Below are 19,980 nucleotides of genomic sequence, written 5' to 3'. Positions count from 1 at the left end.
TTTGTAGCCACTAACTGTGTTAATGCAAATTTGTGAGTAGAAATTGAGCTTTCCTGTATCCCCACAAGAGATGTGAAGCAGATAAATGAAAAGTATATTTAAATATTAAATAATAAACAAATATGCGAAGCAGGTCTGTAATCATGCACTGAAATTGAAAGACCTTGTCTAAATGCTGGTTTTATTATTTGTGAGCTGCCAAACAAGCACCACAGCTTTCTCTGAACGTGTACCAGCTAGTCTTGCAGCTACTGAAGAGATTAGACCCGGCTCAGAGGTAAATGCACAGTGGGTGCTCAGTAAATGTTAGTTTCCTTTTTTCTCTCTGTTAAAACCTATTCCACGAAGCCCTCAGGTTCTGTCTGTCCTCCACCTCTCCCCTTACCACGCCTGGCTTCATTCACTCCCCTTAGACGTACCGCTGGCCTCTTCTGTCTGTGAATCAGCAAAGCATACTCAGCGTGTCCCCACTTTCTTTTCCTTTTGCCTCATACAATCCACGTTCTTCCTGCAGATCCTGACGTGGCTCATCGCCACTTCTCTCAGGTGTCTGCTCATCAGACTGCCTTCTCTGAACTCCCCCTATAAAACGAACCTCCTTCACTCTCTACCCCCTTACCCAGCTTCATTTCCTCTCATAACACTTGCCATGGCCTAACATTGTGTGTGTGTGTGTCTCTCTCTCTCTCTCTCACACACACACACACACACAATAAAATCTGGAGCATTGTTTTGTTTAGTGCCAGGAATATGGTGGGTACTCAGTAAATTTCCGTGGATGGAATGAGGGAATGAATGAGCCAGGCTCCATCCAGCCCCGTCGCCATTGCACATGTGTAGGACAGTCATGCATAAAAGCTGGTGATGGTGTGGCTGGGAAGAACTCACCCACAGGGCAGCCCAGGTGGGGTTCATCCTGTGTTCCTCTTGCTCACCAAACCTCCGCATGGTGGGGGTGAGAGGCCGTTGTACGGGGACCACATCTCTGACCACTAGGACCACCCTCACATAAACACTTGGAGCCACATTACAAAGTTTTTATAAATACAGATGTTCACCCACTTAAGCCCAAGCAGTTAGGGAGGAAAAGTGCCCTCTGAAAGTTTGGTCTGATCATCAGGGCATTGACCACTGTCCTATGCAGAGCCAAGAACACATGCTCTGGGTCTGGACACACTTCTGGGCTCAAGTTCTGGCCCTTCCAGCTCCCAGCCATTATAACCTGGGCCAGGTACTCATAGGAGCCCCTGGACCTTAGTTCCCTCTTCCATAGATGGGCATAAATAGTAAGATATAATTTCTAGGATTGTTGTAAAGAGTAAGGGAGGCAATATAGGTGAAAACTCACCTCAAAATCAGTGTCCTTGTGTCCTTGAACAACATATATCATCAGAGCTGTGCACAGACTATCTTACCACATAATGCTAGTGGAAGGGAAAAATGATTGAAATGTGAGCAAGGCTTACATTTTCCCTGTTGTTACTAAACATGACATTCTAAAGCAAGCTGCTATGTCTTGCTAAACCTGTTAATCCTGGTGACAAAAGGGCCAGGTGTTGAAGGGGACTTTGAAATATCTGGATATGCTCAAGAAATTACTTAAATGTGTTAGAGAAAAAGTAAGTCTCAATTACAGAATAAAAAGCAAAACGATGCTTTATTTTTTTCAAGTTCCTAATGTAGTTCGCACTGGCCCCTCAGAACATTGTCTACCCAAAGTCTTAGAAGGAAACAGAAGATAATGGTTTGCAAGGACCCCCAGAGGGTATGACATGCTTGGAAGTTTCCTCCCACCCTGTGGGACATTGGGGAGGACGGAGATCGGATTCCTGAGCCAGGAGCCCTCTTACGTGAGACTGAATCTGAGCATGTTTCTTGAGCTGCATTTCACACATACAGACCCCAAACCCTGGACAGACTGGACCAGCCCTGCCTGATTCCAGCTGTTCTGGGAGATACAATCAGAGTCCCGGGACAAAGACAGACATCCCTGTAAATGTTCCTTTGCCTCAAATGAGCATTGCTTCGGGAAGTTTCTGCCAAGTTGCCACCACAGCATTTTGAGGCCCATGGCCAGAACAGACTGCAAGTCCTGCCCACCCAGGAAGCCCAGTGGGTCCCCCTGACTGCCCCGGCTCAGGTACAGCAGTGATGAGGACCCTGACAAGTGGTCCAGTCTCTGCACCACATCACGAGATTGTTCAAGACGCAAGCGTGGCCTCATCTGCTGCTGAGGGCCCACCTTCCTCTTTGTCCATCCAGCCCCTCCATCCATGGAGGCCCACATCCCAGCCTCAGTCCAAGACCTCATTCCCACTGTGGCTCTCCCTTCTCAAAAGGCCACAGCCTGGAGGACGGCTCCCGAGGAGCAGACATCTGCACTGCTCCTCTCCTTTCTGTGCCCAGGCTGCTCAGAGGTAATTGCCAGAATGGACCACAGATGCACCCACCATGTGCCTGTGTGCCTCCAAACCCTTCACATGTATCACCCCATTAAATCCTCGCAGCACCCTTAAGAGGAAGACACTATTATTATCATCCATGTTTTGCAGATGTGAACAATGAGATGCAGAAAGGTTGACTAACTAGCTCCGGGTCACACAGCTGTTGAGTGGCGTCACCCTCTGCGAGGCCTTTGGCTCTGCTCCCACATCTTGGAGCCTTGGTTCACTTTTCTCTAAATTTAAGAGGCTACGCTTCCAGCAAGACAGGGTAGGAACAACCAACAAAAGATATGAAGAATAATAAGTTTTGGAAAGCCCCAGAGAAAGACACAACAGCAGTCAAAAGCATTGCTAAACTGCTCCAGACAAGGACAGGGACTACCACAACGTGGGGACCTTGAGGAGCCTTTGTCATATGAGAGTTATTTGATGTGATTACATGAGACTTCCTACAAAAGGAACAAAAAGACTTCAGAGATGTGATTGATTACATTTAAATTTAAGAAATAAATTGATAAACCTGTTTATCTGGTGCACAGTTAAAATATATGCTTTGCCAGATTTTCTCATCTTAAATAGACTGTGGCAACTTTAATTATGTTAAATCTTGGGTTCCTAGAGTATTGGAGTATCTGTGTCCTCGTGTAGTTACAGAGAACAGTTAGTATGTACCCGATACCTACTATTTCCAGGCACAATGCTAGGTTTTACCCCTAGCATATGTGTCTAAATGACACAAAATTTCTTCCATCCCACAGTGGCTCTATTCTAGTGTAATTGAATGTTGGCTAATACAGTGTCATCTTCTTGACTGAAATATCAACACCAGAGGTAAGCTCAATTCCTACTACACTGTCAGTTATTATTTTGCTAGGACATAACACTCATATCTTGTTGAATAGGTTTATTGCATATGGGTCAAGCTGTATCATTTTCTCAAACATAAAAAAATGATACAGACTTTTTTTGTTGTCAGTGACTTGCATGGAACAACTCGCCTCCCATGGGAGGGGGACCCAGTTGATAGAGGACGTGGCAACTTGTCCTGCTTAGCAAATGGGATGTGAGTAGAATAAAGCAGAAGCCTCAAGAAGCAGCTCCGGTTTCTGTCTCCTTCCTCACTTTCCACCTTCTGCCATGAGCATGACACATTCCAGGAAGCAGCTGCCTCTTAGCCCAGGTCCCAGAATAAGAAGAAACATAAAGCCATGCCACAGAGGCCAGCCTGTAGCCAGGTGAGATACGTAACGTAGGTGAGATGCTGGCTGCTACCAAATGCTGAAATTTGGGGGTTATTTCTTACTGCAGCAAAACTGACTAGTGTACCACAGTTTTCCAGATTAAATCGTTTCATAGTCACAGGTATTATATTGTGATCAACAAAGAGGGAGTGATGTCTCTTTTATGATGAGGTCCCTAAGACCCACGGTGGCTAAGTGGTGGTCCAGGATCAAACAGCAAAGAGATGAAAGTGATGGGAACAAAACTGTACTTTATCACAGCCTAGTGTGGATAAACACAAAACTGATTTACCTTCAGTGTAAAAATCTCCTCTGCAAAGTGCAGATTGATTAAAACACTAGAAAATCATAAAGGGTTCATTGGTCTCTGGTTCCTGGTATCAGGGATGTTATAGCAAAACAACAAGAAATATCTAGTAAAAGAAATGCAAACCAGAGGGCAGAGCCTCCATTTCTACTGAACTGAACAGGCCGCCGGCCTCAGCTCTCCTGCCCCTGGCCGAGTGGCTCCAGACGGTCATGGTCATACCGAACTCGTTCAGGGACAGTGGCTACTGTTCTCCTGCTACAGGAAGGCTTCCTGAGCTGCACAGAGGCCCTCTGCAGCAGCTATACAACGAGCACCCTCAGAATGCCCATCAAATGCCTGGTACTGACACTGGGGATAGTATGTTATTTCACCAGGAAATGCAAACATAGAGAGACACTGACCTCAAAACCTTGTCAGGGAGGTAGTAATTCAGGACAGAGGCGCACAGGATCTGACATGAGTGACTAATTCAATTTTCTTGTTCCTGTTGTTTTAAATTCTAACCCTATTGTTCTTTGCCTTTGCTTTTTTCTCTTCTGTCTCTCTTACTTTCACTTTTTAAAAAGCTCCTTTCAACAGGAATGAGTCACTTTAATCTTTTATTTAGACACATTTCAGGCTGGCTCTATGCTCTCTGCCCCAGCTTGCTGACATCTTTGGAAAGCATTCTGCAGCAGCTGATCTTTTCACCAGAAAGCTCAATTTTCAACCACTCCTTGTGGGGGGTCTGGGAGAGCTGGCACCCTGCATGTTACTTTTCATGGCAATTCACACTGTTGGTTTCCTACCCTGACCCAAGCGAGGCTGACTTCTGACACCTCCCTCCCCTGTTTACCCACAGATGCTATTTTCATTCGGTACCCAAGGCTTTTCATATTCTGAACAACCATCCTGGCCACTTTCTTCCATTAGCATTAAACCAACCCCCAAAACACAACTGGCCCCAGAGTATTTGGATAACATATACGTGTGTACATTTTGAAAGCACTGCATTGAATTGCAGAAACCAGAAATATAATATCAGGAAAATTGAAGCTGAAGGTTGGAAGGGAGCCCAAACAGCCAGCCAGAGAAATACCAAGAGAAGCAGAGTTTATATAACCATTGAGTTGTGAACAAATGTCCGACTTCATCCAAACCTCTCACCAGGCACTGCATGGCTGACAGAGGTCTGTCATAGGCATGTTAGTAACACTCTGAAATCTGTACAGAGCTTCTAACTTGTTTTCTAATATTGTTCTGTTCATCATGTCCCTGAGGGGCAGAGGGTGGGCTGTAGGACTGAAGGTCAGTTCCACCAATGAGTGAGGAGATGAAGGTTTGAAAGGCTGTGATGTGCTTTAAACAGTTCATTGGCAGGCACAGAAGTAACTCTCCATTCTCTTACCAGGCACTGTGCATTTTTATTTTCCCACCTTGAAACATTAGCAACATGTATTTGAAGCTGGAGCGATTTTATCCCAAGGACCTTAAAAGTATAGCTCTTCTAGAAGGCTCCATAGATTATAGGCTCTATGTGGGCCATGTTGATCTATTGCATCTACACAAGCACCTAACACAGAGCCTGCACACAGTCCATTCTCAAAACACGGTTGTTGAATAATTACAAGGCAAATCTTTCATTTCTCCTTTTCTATTATTTTTAGACAAACCTGCCTCCTGGTACAAGAGCTGAAAAGGAATTACTTCTCTTCACAACTCTTATTCATGAAAACTCCTATTTGGTAACTATGTCATACATACTTTGGCATGCACACACACACACACACACACACACACACACACACACATATCCCTCTGGTTGAAAATCCAATTTCATCACTACCTTGCTGACATTCCCTAATGTCTCTCACAGACTTTAGGATGTCCTGAAGCTTCCATTTCCAGAAATTGCTACTCACCTCACTCCATGTGTCTAGCCTACTGACCTACTTGTACCAACTGCTGTGAGTTGAGACAAGTTACTGTAAGTCTCCTTTTATCCTGGGGATGCAACATTCAGATTGGGAGTGAACAGTGAAGGAGGGAGCTGACAGCCATGGGGGCCCAGGACCCTGGCATGCCACCGGGGGCCACGTGCTTCTGCTCGGCCCTCTTCTCTGCCACCCATAGCCCATCTGCATTTCCTATGCTCTTTCCCTGCCTCAGAAGCAGCCCAAGCCTCTCAAAGGCCAGTGTTTAGCTCTGGGAGGGGAAACTCCCTGCCAGGGAGCATATGCTCTTTTCTTTCCAGAAAGGTCTCCAGAGACAAGGCCTCCCAGGTCCCTGGGTCTCCCACAGCTCTCCTCTGAGTCAGCAAAGTAGTGAGTGGAAAGTCCTGGCTGGTCTCCCGACACGCTTTGAGGGTTTCTTGAGAACCTCCCTGTTCTAGCCTGCGGTCACTTTTTGTAAACACCAGTCCCCAGCAGGGACCAGCAGTCCTGCTAATCCCTGGGGATTTCTGGTGAGACCCTCTTCCTCCTGACTCCGGTTAACACTACCCACTCGACAAGGTTCACTCCAGTATTTGTCTCCCTGGCACCTTACTCTTTACCTAACAATTCCATTCATTTGATGGCTGTCTAAAAAGGAGCTGGCTAATTGGAGTCTAGAAGCAGCATTCCTTCCAAATTCCCATTAGAACCAAAAATAATCTTTAATTAGAACTTCTGGCCTTAAAAAAAGAAGAAGAAAACAAGGAGCAGAGATGCTATATTCTCCCTCCACCCCAGGTCTGACACTAGGTGTTAAGGATGTAAAAACAAAGGAGAAGCCTAGCCTTACCCCCAGGGTGCTCCGGCCAGTGGGGGGACAGAGCGATGAAAAGACCATAACAATATAGCAACAGGAGACCACTGAATGCCCATGGCCTCGCCGCTTGCCACCGACCACGTGTCCACACTGCTCCAGCCCCTGGCCTCCTGGCGGCGAATTCAGCAGGCCGGGCACGCCCCCCCTGGGTTTTGTACTCCCCTTGCCGACTCTGCCGAGGACACACCCGGCTAGTGAGTTGGTTCGTCCTCACGTCCTGCAGGTCTGCCCTCTTCCTCACCTTCTCAGAAGGCCTCCCCTGACTACCCAACTTAAAATAGCAACCCTGCCCCCCAATTCCTCCCACAGGGCCCTCATTCTCTAAACCACCTCTGCTTTATTTTTCTTCATGGAACATATGACCATCTAACATAACACATTTTGCTTGTTTCTATGTTTATGGTCCATCTTTCCCCCATAGAATATAAGCTCCACTGGGGCAAGGAGTTCTGTCTGTTTGGTTCACTGTGAATCTCCAGGAACTGACCCGGAGAAGTGCCTGACTCACTGTGGGTTCTCAGTAAGTGTGTGTTGACTAAGTGGATGATGGATGGATGGATTTGGTGGGTTGCTGGGGGAGGCTTCCAGAGGAATGTAATAACACCAGAAGGGATTCTTGAAGGATCTGTTTGGGTAAAGAAAGAATATTTTGGAAAGAGAATGAGTAGCTCATGGGTAGTCTTAGGTAAATCACATTTCTACTTTCTCTTTTTAAATATGAAGCTAATGCATCATATTGCCGAGTCTGTGATGAGCCATGAAACTAAAATAGGAATTCAGGGCAGCTGAAATGAGCCCAGGGTGGTGCAGGCTGATGCAAGATGGGAAAAGATAAGAGGAACCATGCCTTTTTCCATAACCACCAGATAGAGGTCTGACTGCCACAGACAGAGAAGGAGAAAGCTGGGCACAGTGAGGGCTGGGTGGGTCAGTAGGACTTGACCTCATAGTTCAACAGGGGTGCTTGAGTCCTAGGCCAAAGGCAGAAGCCCAAGCACCCTATGGGACGATCTTCTGAGTTTATAGAGCTATCTGCCTTCATATGTTATCTGCCTTTGGGTACAGAATTGCATCTGAGTCTAGTCTTGCTCTCTCTAGAATGAAGTCCGCAGCATTGTCTCCCATTAAATGACACATGAAAGTCTCTAGGACAGCATGGGGCATCTTGCAAGCACATGGTAGAAGGTTGTTATATGGGAATATATGATTTGCATCAAGTTTACATTAAGGCCACAGGACTCCATTCTGGAAAAAGGCAAAGAAACTCCAGTTATGATTGTATTTTCTGAGGTGTAAGTAGTCATGACAGGAAAAGAATGTTTTGTTTTGTTTTTTCTTAAAAAATTAAAATTGTGGCCTGGAATCAGTGTGAACAATGTGGTGTGGGCAAGTGCAGGACTTTGAGAGCCAGGGAGACGTGAAGCAAAATCCTAGTGCTTCATTTTCAATCCTATGCCTTAAAACAAGTTTTTAGAACTTTCTTAGCATCTGTGTCGTTATCTTTAAAAGAGAAATAAATATATCTACCTTGCAAGATTATCTATAGGATAAGAAATTTAAACAGACTAGCCAAATTAAAAGGTGTTAAATGCATGCTGAGGAACATAATTCATTGTTATTAACAACTGAACAAGTGGATATACCGCAAAAAACCAGGGGCTGTGGCAGTACTGGGCAACCTGTAAATTACCAGGTAAAAAAAATAACTTACATGTATATATCACTAAACAGCAAGCACATTATTTTAGTTTATATAAGCTACTCAAATTATTTTCTGAATTTGAGGTTGAACAGATAAATTTATACAACATACGATCTTCCTAGCAGGTTACTAAATGGATAGTCTAAATGGGAGGTAAGATGGGGCCTTGACACACAGGTGGTTTAAAGGGAGGAGAAAATAGGGGACACAAGTAGAGCACTTCATTCACACCAGCACGAGCTACACGGTCTCCTTGGTCATGAGGGAGGAACCTGCCTATTTGGACCCATAGGGGAGAGGTCATGGCAACTGCAGGCAGAGACATACAAGCCTCTTCCTCCCCGGAAAGCCTTGGGCCTGGAGTCTGGGGCCAGGCTGCCCTGGTCAAGCCAGGAATTGCTGTGTACTTCATCTGGTGATCCACACCCATTAGAGATGAGGAAACTAAGGCTCAGAGGGGGAAAGAGGATTACAGAAGTTCAGGCGAGTCAGTGGCAGGCTTCAGTTCCCAGGGGACCCCTCGGACGGGGCTCTCATCACACCCAAGGGGTCTTCTGCTCCCTGTAAGCTTAATAAGCAAAACTGTACAAGGCTCCGTCCCCCCTCCCCCCTCTTCTCCAGACTCCTGGCTCCCCCGGGGCTGGAGGAGGGGCCCAGAGCAGGCCGTGTGCCACAGGGATGAACCCAGCCGCAGCAGTTTCTCTTCTGTTTCTCTTTCTCCTTCCCTTCCTTTCCTCCTTTATAATCTTTCCCAACCTTCCCCCAAATGACGATTAGGTAAAGCTGAATATATTTCTAGTCCTTTATTTTTTAAAACTTGTAATAGGTTTTTCTTTCATTTATTTTGATTTTTAAAGTGGTATGCTCAAATGAGTCCTTTCAAATATGTATAGAACAAGATTTGACAGGGTTCTGTTTTTCAAGATGAAAAGAAGGATTAGATATTTTTCCCTAAGACACATAATGTGGTCACTTCCTGCCAGCCACCTTCCCAACTACCCTTCTCCAGGATCACTGGTCCCTGAAAGACAAAAGCCCCCTCAGCCCTGTGGGAGCCCCTCAGGGGTCACTTCCGTTCATGAGCTAAGACAAAAGCTGGGGCTCAGGGAGCCTTGTCCAGCGGGTGTCTGACAGGGCCCAGCACCTCCCAGGACCTGAAAGGAACTCCCAACGCATACACACACCTCCACACACATTCGCACACACACCACACCATGCACACACTCACACTCACAAACACCCACACACGCACACACACATTTGGGGGTCCAGGCCTCTCTAATGTGGGGGGACCAGCCATGCCTGGAATACCCTCATCTCAGGGTCCCAGTGCCACCTTATTTGTATTTGAACTTACAACTGCCCAGTGGTTCCCACAGTCAGTGCGAACTGAAAACCTTCAGGATCCTGAAATTAAGGTCACTTCTCCTGGGTGGAAACCCCCGTCCGTGGTCAGGCCCTGGTTCCTTCCATGAGTTACTGCTACATGTGAATGCCCTGGGTGAGCCACGCTCAGAGGAGGCAGAGCCCCTGGTTTGTCAAATAGTTAGATTCTGGAGAAAATGTTAAACTTTCAACCTGGCAAAAGCCAGAATTATGACACCTTAAGTGTAAACTTAAAAGGCAAAGAAATATAAATGGGGGTTGTGGTGGCAGTCAGTCCCCCACGCCCTTCACCTGAATGTTCTCTGCTTCAGCACCTAGCCCACGCAGGTGCAGGCCACAGAAGCGCCGCTATTTCCGAGGGTGGAGCCTGCCCTGGTGACGTCGTCCACAACAGGGAACTTTCCCTCTCCTTCCTGTTACCTCCTCTACTGCCCCAACAACGCAGGGTGGCCTCTGGTGATGGCCATCACCGTCAGGGCAACTGAAATGTGTTTGGCTTAAGTGTTAAGGAGCCCTCACTGGGCATAAGTGCAGATGCCAGCACCAAAATGAATCCCACACAAACCAGCTCGGGCAGCAGAGGATCAGGGTTGCCAGGGAAGTAAAGGAAGAGCCTGGAGGAAACCAGTGCAGAGCACAGGGAAGTCTTTTCAGTGCCCGGAGACTGGACGGAAGCCATATGAGTGCAGCAGGCAGGCGGCTCGGTGCTTTGCTTGTCTTGTGGGGCCCTGGTCTCCACTACTAGACTGTCGGGAAGAAGGAAGGGAGGGTAGCGAGGGAAAGAAAGAAAGTGAGACAGAGAGGGAGAGAGAGAGAGAGAGAGGGAGAGAAAGACTTAGAAACAGATTCTAGGGCCCAGAGAAGGGAAGCAAACGAGTCCAAGCTTCCTCAGCAAGTCAGGAACAGACCCAAATAAGAACCAAGACCTTCTCACGCTCCGCTCAGGGCTTTTCACTTCCCCATGCTCACTCTTCAGGCCTGGGTTCCTTCTCATAAGGCTAAAATGATGAGTAAGATTTAAAAATTCCCTTCTACCTTCCCCCAAAGGCCAATGATGAAACTTGATTACGAGCCACAATAGACCAAAAATTCCCAGCTTATTTTTAGTTCTAAGGAATTTTTTAAAACTTACTTTGTCCCAGTGAAATTTTGGAGCCCATGCTTTAAACAGTTTCTTGTTGTCTGGTTTTTGTGTTTGGACAAGGATGGTCATTTAACTTATTTCCTATTATTTAAAAATTGATGAAATATAAAACTGGCCTTTAAGGCTTTTATGACAAGATGAACCATGTCACCACACCACCTGGTTTCAAGGTAGGGTAATCTGGGGCTACACTCATGCCTTTCCAGTCCCCCAACCCCAGGGATGCTGTGAGTACCTCTGGGCTTTTCTAGAGAGATCCACAAACCCTCTGAAATTCTTTGATCAGGTATGCTTCCAAATTCAGAATTTTTCATATTTTAGAAAGGTAATATAGTACATATGCTATGTTACATACATGCCAAGCAGGGTCTGGGGCATGCATCTTTCTGATGAAAAACTTATTCATCCTGAATAGGATAATAAAAACAATAAAGAGTTTCTTGTATGATCAATCAAGCCTGCTTTTGACTCCAAATGAGTTATGTAAATAAGTAAATTTTCAGTGTTTTGGATTTTGGATTTGCAAATAAGGGAATGCCAGAAAATAACTTACAACTCCGTTTATCATTTCTGAGGGTAATCAAAGGCCCATCTTTGAAACCTCAACACTCCATTAAGAAACACACACACATTTACAAAAAAAAAAAAAATACTGAGAGCAGGGAAATGGATCATATAGCCTGTGCAATGCTGGATGCTGAGTGGATCCAGCAAACAACAGAGCCAGGCTCATTTCAGGTCTAAAGAGAAGCTAGAAATGTAAGTCCAGAAGAATGGATTTTGGGGGCTTTGTCGGGCAATTCAGGAATGTATGTATGAGAAAAAAAAGAAGTCCCAGATCATTTTCCACCCAAAACAAGTAAAGAGGAACCTGAAGAATATAGCAAAAACTTATCAAACACCTTTTCTTCAAAGATCAGGCACAAAGGGTCACTGACATATGTTTGATTCACTTACTCTTTACAATATTCCTAAGACACACATACTATTAATTAACTTCAGTTCACAGATTGCAAAATTTGGCAAGCCTAAGGAATGTGACTGAAGGAAGAGCCAGGATTCTAAACCAGGTCCATGAGCTTCCAGATGTGAGCTCACCCTGCAGCCGGGGATATTCTCACAGGACTTCTAGGTCCACATTTCACCTCTCGGGATGTCAAAGAGGTACGGTCCACTTATAGCTTTTGCCAGGCTGAATTCTTGTCCCAGCCTTGGAAAACCTCCAATATTGGTTTCTCTTCCCTCCACCCCATCTATTTTCTGTCTTTCTCTTGACCTCAGTTTCTGTAAAATAGAGGAATTAGACTAAAGGTGTTGTTGCAGCTTGATGACATGCAAATCTGTCATTCTCTAAGCCAAGACCATAGTTCTCTGGTGTTCCCATGACCTCCAGCTCTGCCAGGGAGGGGTCTGAAAAGTAAGTCATAACACAGCCTGCCTCGATTGGGTGGGCTCCACAGCTCAGCAAGGCCGTATGCTGCACACACCAGAGAGGCCCCTCATTAGTGCCAGGTGGCGTGCTCTGATGCAGTGAGCTAAGCAAAGGATGCCCTCGAACGACATCAGCCCAAAGCTGGGACGCTGGTCACAGGAAGCACTTAAATAAAGCTATAGTTTATTTTACTTTTTTCAGTTTCAAGGTATGGAGGCACTTCTAGCTCTTTGAGATGATGCTTTAGCCAAGACACATGCTTATTAATTCCATGCTCCTCGCAGATGCGGGGCTCTCATTCCTAGTGTGGGTGGTAGAACGAGACCAGGTTTTGAAGGGCACACAGATGTGGTTTCAGACACCAACTATGCTTCTTTCCTTAATAAGGTGACACTATGCAAGGTCCTTAACACCTCTGGACTTTGGTTTGCCCTGTAGAATGCGGATCTCTGTTTCAAAAGCTCTTTAAAAGATTGCCAGAAGCGAATATTAAATGCTTGTTATTCCTGCCAACATTACCCTTTGTGGCTCAGAGGTGTTGGTGCCTGTGTTTTACAGAGGGGAAAGCAAAACTCAGACGAGATCAGCCGAAGCTCCAGCTGCCTGGGAGAGGGCAGCATGGCCATCAGACCCCCAGGCCTTCTCTGCCCCCCTGTTTGCTCCTCCCCTGCCACAGTCTCCCCTCCCCCCACCGCTCTGCTCTAAGCAGCTGGGACCCAGCCTCAATGTAGCTATCAGGGCTTGTGTTTGGCTGCCGGCAGGAACGCGAGAACCTGACGTTGTGCTGAGCTAGTTGTGTGTTTGTCATTGTTATCTATGATCCCAAAATAAGGATGCGCTTTTATTTCTTCTAAAAAACCTGGAAATCATCAAACCAATTTTGAAAAAGACATTGACTTAAAACAAGAGCAAATTTCAATAAGCAAGTCGTCTGTCAGGCCAGGCCCTCCTTATCCGCACCGACAAACACCACAGGAAGCTGGTGACTCTCCTCCCTGCTTCTGCTGAGTCCGGCATCCCCTTTGTCTCTCCCTGCTGTCACTGGCCTTGACTTTCACTCATTTATCTGATGCTCAGTCAGAATGTGGTTCCCCTTCTGGAAGGGAGAGCAAGGTTTCTCTGCTTTCTGAGAGGAGTCTTTGAAAACACACTTGATTCTTCTTCCCATTCCTAATAAGCCCTGTCTCGGCAGCCCTGCTGACTATGGCTGCCAGGTTTTGCTTCCTCACCTGTCACCCAAGGGCTTATTAGAATCATCAGGCTAGATGCAGAAGATCCCTTTTAAGTCATTAAAGCCAACTGTCCCATTTACCAACAGCAAAACTGAAGTACAGAGACCTGTTCCTCCTGCCCCCAGGCAGTGAGGCACAGAGCTGAGAGCCATGCACTAAACCCTGTGTTTTCTGTTCCATGTTTCCTTTCCCTGCAACATGTCAGCCGCAACTCGGGTGCTGCACAGGTCATAAATACCATGTGGAGAGGAATGGACTGTGTGGCACTAAGAGCAGAAGTGATTACATTTCCTCTTCCCCCAGCACACTGCACTCTGTGTAACACTTGCCAAGCTCCACTTAGGTACCGGTTTCCTCCTCTGTCTCCCCGTGGAGTGAGAGCTACCTGCAGGCAGAGACAAAGCCATACTCATCACCATCCCATCTCGTGCATCACAGGGCAGGAAACTGCCCTGTACAATTTGTTAAGTGAATGAATGAGTGATCTCATTTTTATGCTTGATCCATCACCAAACTGCAATTAAACTCTTTGGGGACACTCCATTTCCCCAGTTTCATTTTAAAGATCTAATTATCTATGCCATGCAGAATTTTTATTAGAAAGTGAAGTCATTAAATAAGCAGACACCAGGCTCAGGCCCCGAGATAATTACAAATAGAAACGCATCTGTCTTCAGTGCTAAACTGGACCTGGTAAGCACATTGCTGGCAAACATGGCACCCGTTCTCAACACTTAGGTTCACTAGGACAAGGAGGATCTGAGACGAGGCAAATTATGTTTCTAAGTTACCCAAGAAAAGCTAGGAGTGAGCAATTCTCTAATTTCTTTTCAATCCACCCCTCTTCCTAGATGAGCATTATTCTGACAGACTGAATCCTTGCATTCGAAGAGCCATCCACCCACATTTTCTGACCTTGTTGCTTTTGTCCTTATATCCCTGGGATGTACCTGGCATGCTTTACATTCAGATGTTCAGTTAAAAAATCAGTTCTGTTCATTTCAGTGGCAAACCAGGAATTTGTTCTTGGGCAAAGGAAGCTACTTCTCGCATCATCAAACATTTTCTCTTCACTCAGACATGTCAAATCCCTCTTGTATTCATCACCTCTAGGAACAAAGCCTCAGCCAACAGCAGAAAGCCTTGTTAATGCTGTGCTGAGAGCAAAACCCTAATAAAGTCTCCAAATATTTACTATGAGTCTGAGTTAAAACACTGACCAGTTCCACCCCCGTGAAAATCTGCTCACATTCTCCAAACACAATTTTAGGTCACTGGCGCACCAGCCAAGGAAATGACAAGACTGTATATTATGGCATAAAGAGCAGGCAGGACCCAGTTTTTAACTTCTGGCCCTGCCACTTACTAGCTGCCAGACGCTGGGCAAGCTATCTTGCCTGTTTCCTTAACTGTAAAAAGAGGATGATAATACTAATGTCACAGAGTTGTGGTGATGATTTGAGAACATGTACATACATATATATGGTAACTTAAAATATAAAAGCAAAGGGAAGCTAAATATGCCCAAAATAAAAAAGATGAAGGTTTCATTTTTGTGTTTTCTCTGACAAAGGAGTCAAGAATACACAATGGGAAAAGGACAATCTCTTCAATAAATGGTGTTGGGAAAACTGGACAGCTACATGCAAAAGAATGAAACTGGACTACTATTAAACACCACACACAAAAATTAACTCACAATGGATTAAAGACTTGAACCTGAAAGTTAAAGTAAGAACTGAAACCATGAAAGTCCTAGAAGAAAATATGGATGGTAAGCTCTTTGACATAGGTCTTGGTGATGAAAATTTTGGATTTGTCATCAAAGCAGAGGCAAAAAAAAGCAGAAATAAACACATGGGATTACATAAAATTAAAGTATTCTCATAGATAGCAATGTGTTTTTGAAACTCAGATTGTTGCCATTTCAAATTTGCTCCCCTTGGAGAAAACAAGTGTTGGTGATTTGCATAGAATCAGGGTCTTGTAGAACACAGCTTATCTGGTGAGGGTAACTCAAAGGTTAATTAACAAGGTGAGGAACCTGAGCATGGGCAATTTTTAACCTTCCCAGATAATGAGTGCATCTCCAAAGGCCATAAGTAGTCCGAAAATTTCCCCACTACAGTTCTAAGAGGCCCAGTAACTGAGAACTCTTCAATCAATATACTAAATAATACCAAGTCTACCACAAGGTGGGCACCAGGCCAGACTCTTATATAAACATACGATCATTTACTTCCTGAAAGGTGAGTATCATTATTGCCATTTTACAGATGCAAGAACTGAGGCTCAGAGAGATTAGATACTCCTTCAGGATTCCACAACTAGGACATAGCAATAGTAGAGTTTGAACTCACGGCTGACTCAAAAACCCACTTTCTTTGCAATCACCAAGCTTGCTGCCTTGTCAGGTAATTCATGCAGCCCAAGAAAGGATTTTAACCAAGATGAGTAGGAACTACAGGATGCTATGGGTGGATGGGTCAAAACTCAACAAGGAAGGCATGCCTCTCTCCTATCCCTGCTCATCGGAACTAAGAGGCCCAGCAGGAGCCACCCCAGCACTCTGAGGGTGGCAGGGGGGCTTTCTAAGTGGGCAGGGGCAGGCCAACTCCATTTCAGCCCAAAGCACAGGCCTCCCAACTCAGCCCTAGTGGATGAGCTGTCAAGTCACCATCGCTGAGCCCCACGTTCACCCTGCCTTGCCCCTATCACATCACTTCTCTGTCTGTATTATAAAGATCTCTTTCCACGTCTGTCTTTACCACGAGTCTACATTCCTTGAAAAAGTGAAGAATGCTCATCTTTTTAAATCCCCAGTTCTGAAAACTGTGTTTGGTACAGAGTAAATGCTCAATGAATGTAAAGTACATAAATGGAGAAATGAATTCATCATCAAGGCTAGACAAGATGGCTTTAGTGAATGCCTCTAACCCTGAGATGTTAAGGCTTAATTATTCTTAAGTCAGTTCTTCATCTCTGGGCAGTGATTTGGGATCTGTTTAACACTGAGATCTTCCAACAGCTTGAGGACATTATGGGTCCTTTAGGCTTTCAAACCTCAAAGTACTCCCTATAGTTTGCTCCATCCCATCCTTCAAGACAAGCAAATGTGGCCATTGGGACAGATGCTGTCAGCTCCATTTTAAAGACTGAAACTGAGGCCCATATGAGCAAACTCACTTCTCCAAGCCCAGCATTTGGCCACGAAGCTGCTGATGCCCTGGTCTTTTCAGGTTACCATCATGTTTTTTCAGCTAATTATTAACAAGCTCAATGCATGCACAATGTGAAGGGAGAAAGGGGATGGTGGGGAAGAAGAGAGTGTACATTGAAGGAAAAAACTGAAGAGCAGAGAGGAGGCAGCATCTCTGGGAAATGCCAGTGACCCCATGGCCCTGGTGAACTCCCAGCTCCTCACCCAGGTCTGGCTCTGGGGTCTGCTTGGCTCTCAGTGTACCCAACTCACATCAAGGCCCTCACAGCAAAGCCAACTGAATGTGTCTGGGTGCTGAGAAAAAACAGGAAGTCACAAGTGGCATCACTCTCCTCTCAGACTGGGTCCCTAACAGTGGGGGTCAAGGGTGCATAAAGGTCCTGACAGGCAGCTCCTTGGCAGCCTGCTGCTGTGGGAGTTCTGTGACACAGCCGAGTGGTGGGGGCAACAGGGGAACACCTTCCAATGAGCCTCCCATACCATGAGTTTGGGGAAGACAGTCATTTGCATGCCAGCTCCATCAATGTCCCACCCATTCAACAAAAACAGGCTGCCTAGGTGCTAAAGTCAGTGTGACCTTAGGGGAAAAGCTCTGTCTGAGCTTAGTTTCCTCATCTGCAAAGTGGGGACAGTCCCAAGCCCACAGAACTGTGTCGAGAGGAAAGGAAATAACGTCAGTGAGCCCCTAAATCACACTTGGGGTCTCTCATTGGTGTCAAGGCGGTGTGCGGCCCACTGTGTGCCTGAGGCTGTGGTGCTGTTGCCCCTCCCTAGAGAGGGAGGCCGAGGGGGTGGATCTGTCCCCACCTCTCTCCCCTCACAGGAGCCCAGGTCAAGGTGATGTTCTGCGAGCCCCCAGCCTGGGCCCAGAGCCCATGTTTATGACTGTTTATTTCAGAGCAAGTAGAAAGAAGAAATTAAAGCCGTAAAAGACAGGACAACAGACCAATAAAAATCAGCTCCCAGAAGAGTCAGAAGGAGGAAGAGAAGCAAAACTGTCACCATAGCAACACAAGACAGTTACAAGCATGCAGGAAAAACAGCCTCCTCTCTTAGAGCAAAGCAAGCCCTCGGACCCCATCTGGATTTCAAAGACACCGACCCACCCTAAAGCCCTCCACCCGCCCCCGATACCCAGCCTGACCTGGCTGGCAGCCCCCCTCCCCTTGCTGGCCAAGCACACAGTCCCAGCCCTCCACGGTCCATGCCAGCTTTCTGGGCCCTGGGGACCAGTGTTATGCAGATGGCCCAGGCCCTATCCGGAGGTGACAGGGACTGGTGAAGAGGGGAAAGTTTCCCACAGGGTAAGGAAGGAGGGCCACAGAGCTGTGGGGGAGACCATAGCCCTGAATGCCTCTTTACTCTGCCCTGGGTTCCCCTGGGAGCAGGCGGGAAAACAAGGGTGCGGGAGAGACCAGCCCCAGAATGGCGGCCCCACCTGTGCTGGACCCTGCACTCCCAACACAGCGGCTGGCCGAATTCTCAGGATTGGAGGTGGGGTCAGCCAATAGCTCTGGAGGTCTTAAACGACAAAGCTCTTAGTTCTGGTCTCTGGGGACGCTGGCCAGCAAGTCAGGACAGGCTGCAGGCGGACCCAGGAACCCACTGGCCCATTTTGACACAGGCTTCCCGGTCCTTCAGCTGGCAGGCGAGACAGGTGTCTCCACCAAACAGCATGGCTGGCCTGGAACCAGCCTTTTGGGAAGTGGGTCAAATCGTTCCCAAAGCTCAGGATTTGTTAAGTCCCTTTTGCCAGACTGGGATTCTGAGGAGTGAGGAGGGTGACGACACAGAGGCCTGGGTCCCCGGCACAGCGGCTGGCTGGCTGGCTAGAACCTCTGGCACAGGTGGCAGCAAGGGTCCTGGAGTGCAGGCACTGGGGGGTCATCCCTGCCTCTGGGGCTGTAGAGAGCGGCGGGGAGCTGGGGCCTCTGGTGGTGGGAATGAGGAAGCAGAGGATGGGGTGTCCTGGAAGAATGGCTGTGGGGCTGCAGATACCTGGCGGGCTGGGCGTTAGTGGTTGAGGGGCTCGGGAGGGATCTGGACCGCAGTCGGGAGGCGGTCCTCAGCGCGCAGGGGCTGCAGAGCGCACAGAGCGACGTCGGGGCTGCGACCGCGGAAGGGCTGAGGACCTGGCTCCCCGCTCTCCTTCCCTCCCTCCTTCCCTCGAGGGCTGCGGGGCGTCGGGAGCTGCCGAGGGGCTGCAGGGCCCGCGCGGCGCCTCCCGAGCCCCCTGTCCCGTAGACCCCGGCCGCGCGCCCCGCCGCGTCCGCGCCGCGCTCACCGGGTCGCCGACGCCCTGCTCGGCCGCGCGTCCGCCGCTGCCCCAGCCGCTGCCGCTGTGGACGCCTCTCCCGCGGCCGCCGCAGCCCGCGAGCCGCCCCGGAGCCCCGCCCCGCCCCGCCCCCAGCACGGCCCGCCCCGCCCCGCCCCGCCCCGGCCCCTGGGGATCCCCACCCCCGCTGTCACCGGCGTCGTCCCCGCCCTCCCGCGGCGACCCGTTCTGCGCCCAGGGGCTGCTGCTGACCGTGTCCACACGCGGTAACCCCTGTCCTTCTCTCGGCCTCCGGCACTTGGCTTTGCGCTCCAAGGAAGCATGGAGCAGCCCTGGCTGTCTCTACGCACGGAATTCCTCCACACCCACTCTTCCCTCCGAGAACTCGGGGAGAAGGCCCTGCCCTCAACCCCTAGCTCCAGTTCGTGCCCATGCACCCAGCCAGACCATCCCAGCCTCTACCCCCACTCCCAAATTCCTTTGGATTCTGAACCCAGCCGTCTTTGCTGTTCAGCCCTGCTCAAATTATTAACAGATTCGTGGCCCGGAGCGGGGGGCTGGAGAGGTGGGTGGGGGGCAGCGGGTCGCAGTTATCCGTCGGGACCACAAAAACTTTTTGCAAATGCTTAGTCCAAAGAATATAATTACCCTAAAGATCAAGTCTGCGGAAACACTTTAAAAAGATTATATGATGCAAGGGGAAAGTCAGGGATTATGGTGTCATCGTCGTGATCATTGTTTTAAAACATCTGCCATGGAGGCCTTTTGCATTAGAGAGAGAGATTCAGGAAACCAGAGAGGGCT

At 47.7% G+C, this 19,980-nt stretch overlaps 1 protein-coding gene across 10 annotated transcripts in view; it reads right to left on the bottom strand.

The window, feature by feature from the left end:
* Positions 1-19,290, bottom strand: part of CYRIA (CYFIP related Rac1 interactor A) — a 98,483-nt gene extending 79,193 nt beyond the window's left edge. For 2 of the 10 annotated variants that reach the window (XM_036881693.2, XM_036881694.2), the window contains exons 1-2: positions 19,188-19,250; positions 1,349-1,425 (exon numbers count right to left, since the gene is read on the bottom strand). In XM_036881693.2, coding sequence (XP_036737588.2) covers positions 1,349-1,390 — 42 coding nt within the window. In that variant the 5' untranslated portion in view covers positions 1,391-1,425; positions 19,188-19,250. Of the gene's footprint in view, positions 1-1,348; positions 1,426-19,185 lie in introns of all 10 variants that reach the window. The other 8 variants (XM_057497438.1, XM_036881696.2, XM_057497439.1 and 5 more) reach the window with 8 other exon arrangements.
* Positions 19,291-19,980: the final 690 nt, after the last annotated feature.

Source organism: Manis pentadactyla, chromosome 2 (assembly GCF_030020395.1).
Source record: "Manis pentadactyla isolate mManPen7 chromosome 2, mManPen7.hap1, whole genome shotgun sequence".
Taxonomy (NCBI): domain Eukaryota; kingdom Metazoa; phylum Chordata; class Mammalia; order Pholidota; family Manidae; genus Manis; species Manis pentadactyla.
The sequence above is the reverse complement of the archived record's forward strand: the minus strand, read 5'-3'. Positions and strand labels throughout refer to the sequence as shown.